The sequence below is a fragment of the Tachysurus fulvidraco genome, chromosome 9 (assembly GCF_022655615.1).
Source record: "Tachysurus fulvidraco isolate hzauxx_2018 chromosome 9, HZAU_PFXX_2.0, whole genome shotgun sequence".
Taxonomy (NCBI): domain Eukaryota; kingdom Metazoa; phylum Chordata; class Actinopteri; order Siluriformes; family Bagridae; genus Tachysurus; species Tachysurus fulvidraco.
The window spans coordinates 29,428,278-29,433,277 of NC_062526.1; the positions used below are offsets into that span (position 1 = coordinate 29,428,278).

The 5,000-nt window shown below is 42.8% G+C and overlaps 1 protein-coding gene across 1 annotated transcript in view; it reads right to left on the minus strand.

Annotated features, from left to right (window-relative positions):
* Nucleotides 1–33: 33 nt before the first annotated feature.
* Nucleotides 34–5,000, minus strand: part of LOC125145408 (interleukin-20 receptor subunit alpha-like) — a 6,303-nt gene continuing 1,336 nt past the window's right edge. The window contains exons 2-5 of the mRNA XM_047817977.1: nt 4,125–4,253; nt 2,815–3,114; nt 1,744–1,916; nt 34–208 (exon numbers count right to left, since the gene is read on the minus strand). Of these exons, the coding sequence (XP_047673933.1) occupies nt 53–208; nt 1,744–1,916; nt 2,815–3,114; nt 4,125–4,253 (758 nt within the window). The 3' untranslated portion in view covers nt 34–52. The remainder of the gene's footprint in view (nt 209–1,743; nt 1,917–2,814; nt 3,115–4,124; nt 4,254–5,000) is intronic.

Genomic DNA, 5,000 nt, shown 5'->3' on the forward strand with positions numbered 1-5,000 from the left:
ACACCAGCACAGATGTGGCCAGCTGAGTCTGTGACGCATTAACGTTAGGTACTTAAATCTTACCATCAGCGGTGGAGATGCAGATCCAGTCAGACTGAATGTTGGTGAGATGGAGAGAGAGGGACACCACTTCTGCCCTCACGCAGTACTCTGTGTTATACTCCAGGGGGCCGTGCAGCAGGAGCTTCTTCGTCTGCAGGAAGTGCTGCTGATAAACCAAACAAACAAACAAACAAACAAACAAACAAACAAATAAATATGTGACAACCTGCTTGATGCATTACACCTTTAGTCGCCTTACAGCCAGCTCAAATTACCTGGAGTTGATGACCTCACATTGAGTGTCTCGCTATGATAGGAAATGAATCGTGACTCCATGGTGCAGTAAAGCAAAGTTCCTGTTAGAGCCCCGATGCTGCTAACTTCGGATGTCTTGAGCGCTTTATTTCTCTTATACCACAGAAAATTGTCAAGAATTCCAATGTGATCAACATTTCCTATCCATTTGAGTGAGATTTAGTGATGTTTCTCGTTAGAGCAGAACTGAAGCCAGTCGTTCTCTGTATTCTTCTCTTACTTCTGACTCTTCTAGACCCTGCTGTTGCTATAGAAACCGTTAATTATTAAGTATTAATGTAAACCTACGTTACTTTCAGAGCTTCTGTTATAGAAAACTAATTCGACACCTGACGACCAATCAGAGTACAGGATTTAAAAGCGCTGTGGTGTAAATGGACATCACAAGCTCCTGAAGCTGAACCTGCTCGGAGGAGAGCACTAACTCTGAGCTGCTCACACAGCTGCTCTGGATGACGGGTTTCACCCAAACATGGGTTTATGAAATCACTTGTAAAATACAGACAGCAGGCATCACCTGGAGCTCCACAATGTCATTTTTCGGCTCGTAATTGTTATTTCCATTCACAGCTTGTCCCAGAACTGTAGAAAGCTCCGGTGACCCGACACCTCTTTTATTGTTGAAGACCTCAGATTGAAAAACGAGCTCGAGGGCAGGAGCGCTGATCCGCAACCCGAGAGGCCTTGTGAAAACTGCCACTGAGCCGTCTTTATGAAAATTTTTTTCTTCGAAACTTCCGTAAGGCGACACCCTGCACGCCAGAAGCATCGACCGGGACGCTGTAATGTAAATAACTCACACACGTCCGTGTTTGTTTATCCCTGAGTTTCATCCTTGGGTTTAACAGTCAATCCAAATCCCCCTTTTAAAACATATACAGTTTTTAACGCCACTGTTTCCTCGATTGGTGTCGATTGGTGATCGGTGTCAGAATAACGAAACATCTGATCTGGACAAAATGTCTTCTTTAAAAACGATAACAAAAAAATATTAATATGTACTAATTCCTAAAGTATAAAATAATAATATATATAAAAAAATAAGCTTTTGTTTACTGATAAAATAAAAATGCAACTTTTCCGCACATAAATCAATCAATCACACAATATAAATGTAATAAATTATAATTATGTATAATTAATCAAAATTTAAATAAAAAACAATTAACTTTATCTGTAAAGATTTCCAGGTCCATAAATAATATTTTGCTGATATCTGATACATTTGCCTTTTTTTTGATTGGACCGATCTGATTATCACACTGACTCTGGGTATCGGATTGTTTCTGTTTTTTTTAACTTAACAACATTTTTTACATATTTAAACTGGGTGGATTTTTACTCTGAATCTCTGGGATGAAGTCTGACTGGTGATCAGAGTCCTACCTCAAGCTTGCTGCTGTTGTTGTACACGCTGATGTTGTAGAACATGTGAGGGAAGATGTTAAACATCGACTGACGCTTCTTTTCAGGTTTCCTCCATCTGAATGGGCCGCTCAGCTTCACCTGAAGCTTGCCCTCCACCACAGATACGTTCACCTGAGGAGGTCCCAGAACGGCTGGCGGAGAAAAAAATACAGGTTTAAATCAGAAAGAGAAGTCAGAGTTGAAAAAACTTTTTGTTTTTTTGTTTATTTCTCAGGGCTGCTGGATTCTGATTGGTCGTCGTGTGTTGATTCTATTTTCTACTGTATAACAGCAGTCACTAAAAACTCACTGTTTCTATAGCAACAGCTCATTCACATGTAACTCTATGGAAGGAGTCTCCGGTCTAAGCGCTTTGTAAGAGTCAGAAATGTTTTTGTTTTTACACTTTTGGGATTATTTTGGTAAGGTTTTAAATATTTTTTTTTCTTTTATTTATCTCACAGACGTTCGCTGGCATTAAACGTAACTATAAACAGATAACCAGTGTGAAACATTACAATCCGTCTGTATTGTAAGGGGAATAAAACTCCTCGAGATGTGGTAGAGGAACGTTGGGGCCTCAGCACGCTGTCTCTGATGATCTGACTGTGATCGTACTCTTCAGGCTCTACTGATATCACTGTGCGTAAAGCCGCCGTGTTACTGACGATCAAAGTACAGCGGCGTGGCCGAACGTCTTACTGAGTCAGGAAACGGGCTTTAACACATGATAAGCGATGTAATTACTGCGGGTTAATCTGCTCTATATAACTGTGTAACTTCATCTTCAGTGTATCCTCACTTCAGGTTAAAGACCTTCCTGGAAATAATAAACCTCTTCTTATAAAACAGATTCTAAGAGACAACCGAGAGCAAAATGATGATCTAAGCACAAGACCTGGATGAAAGTCATGTGGTGTAAATATAAGAGGAGGATATCTGCTAAGAGGAGAATATAAATATGTATACAGTATTGTACATATACATAGATTTTTTGCTTGTTATTCTCCGAGAGCTCCGCCCCTTTCTCTCTCTGCCTTGTGCACTCACTGTCTGCGAGTCTGAGCCGTCTGTCTGTCTCGGTCCACTCCGAGCGTCCTTCCGGTCCGTTAGCTCTCACTCTGACGTAATATTCCTCCTCCGTATCTCCAGTCTGTTCCGTCACGTCACACTCTGTCTGTGTGACATCAGTGCACTGCTGCACCGGCCTCCACACCACCTGCTCACTTCCTTCTACTTCCACAGCATCTCCGTATCTACACCAGAGACAAACAAATAAACAACTGGGTTTTGAGTGTGTTAAGTGAGGATGAGTGTAGATGCTTACACTCCTCACACGCTCCTCACACTCTCCTCACACGCTCCCACAGCTCCACACGCTCCACACACGCTCCACACACCGCTCCACACACGCTCCACACACGCTCCTCACACGCTCCTCACTGTCTCCACACGCTCCTCACACGCTCCTCACACGCTCCTCACACGCTCCTCACACGCTCCACACACGCTCCACACACACTCCTCACACACTCCTCACACACTCCTCACACACTCCTCACACACTCCTCACACACTCCTCACACTGTTCAAACACTCCTCACCCCCCCACATTGGTCAAACACTAAACACACACTCCACACACACTCCGCACACACTCCACACACGCTCCACACACTCCTCACACACTCCTCACACACTCCTCACACACTCCTCACACACTCCATATACACTCCTCACACACTCCACATATACTCCTCACACACTCCTCACATGCTCCTCACATGCTCCGCACACGCTCTTCACACACACTCCACACACACTCCACATACACTCCTCACACACTCCACATACACTCCTCACACACTCCACATACACTCCTCACACACTCCACATATGCTCCTCACATGCTCCTCACACGCTCCGCACACACTCCTCACACACTCCTCACACACTCCTCATATGCTCCTCACACACTCCGCACACACTCCTCACACACTCCACATACACTCCACATATGCTCCTCACACGCTCCGCCAACATTACGCTCCTCAAAACACTCCTGCACTACAACTCCACACATCACTCCACACACACGCCACACACACTCCAGAAAAACACACATCTCCAACACCACTCCATACTCCACACACACACTCATCCACATACTCCTTCCTCACACACTCCTCACACACCTCCTCACCACAACTCCTCACCACACTCCTCACACTTTCAAACACCATCCTCACCCCCCCCACATTTGGTAAGACAACTAGACAACACACTCGCAGCAACACTCTTCAACAACACCTCTCACAAAGATGGTTTGTGTTGTGTGTTCTTGACTCACATTGCAATACTCCACCGTGTAGCTGGTTCCCTGGGTGTCGGCGGTTTCCTGAGCTCCAGCGCATCCGTGTTCCGCAGATTCACAGAGTGGAAATGAACATCTGTGGTGCAGGAAGCTCTCATTTGCTCGTACACCGACACTAACGGGAAACATATAAAGCGTGTCTTTATGGCTTTAATCTCTGAAACTATGTGAGGAAAAGTGTATATAGATAATAATATAATAATAATAATAATAATATAATAATAATAATAATAATAATAAGCTCTCACATAACAAGAACGTTTCCTAAAATCAGTACTGTATTCTCTAAAAGAAATTAATTAATTAATTCGAGGAACCATTAATTTTCCTAAAATGAACTTGAAAATACGATTATAACTTTGTATGTTAATATTCCATCTGGTAATTAATGCGGCTCGTTTTATATTAGAGTTTATTATCAGCTTCATGCCACTGTTCTTCATTTAGGGTGCTGAAATGGATTAAAGACATTTTTAATTAATAATCATTTTGATAGATAGATAGATAGATAGATAGATAGATAGATAGATAGATAGATAGATAGATAGATAGATAGATAGATAGATAGATAGATAGATAGATAGATAGATAGATGGTTGGATGGATGGATGGATGGGTAGATAGACAGATACATAGAAGGATAGAAAGATAAACAGTGGCACTCTGAGCTGTGCTGTTCTTCTGTGTGTATAAAATGGAGCTCTGTGTTTCAGTCTGTTTCATTTAGCAGACCACAAGAAGAACCCCATCTAACTCTCTGAACTCACCTTGGTTTCCTGTGTGTGTGTGTGTGTTTGTGTGTGTGTGTGTGTGTGTGTGTGTGTGTGTGTGTGTGTGTGTGTGTGTGTGTGTGTGTGTGTGT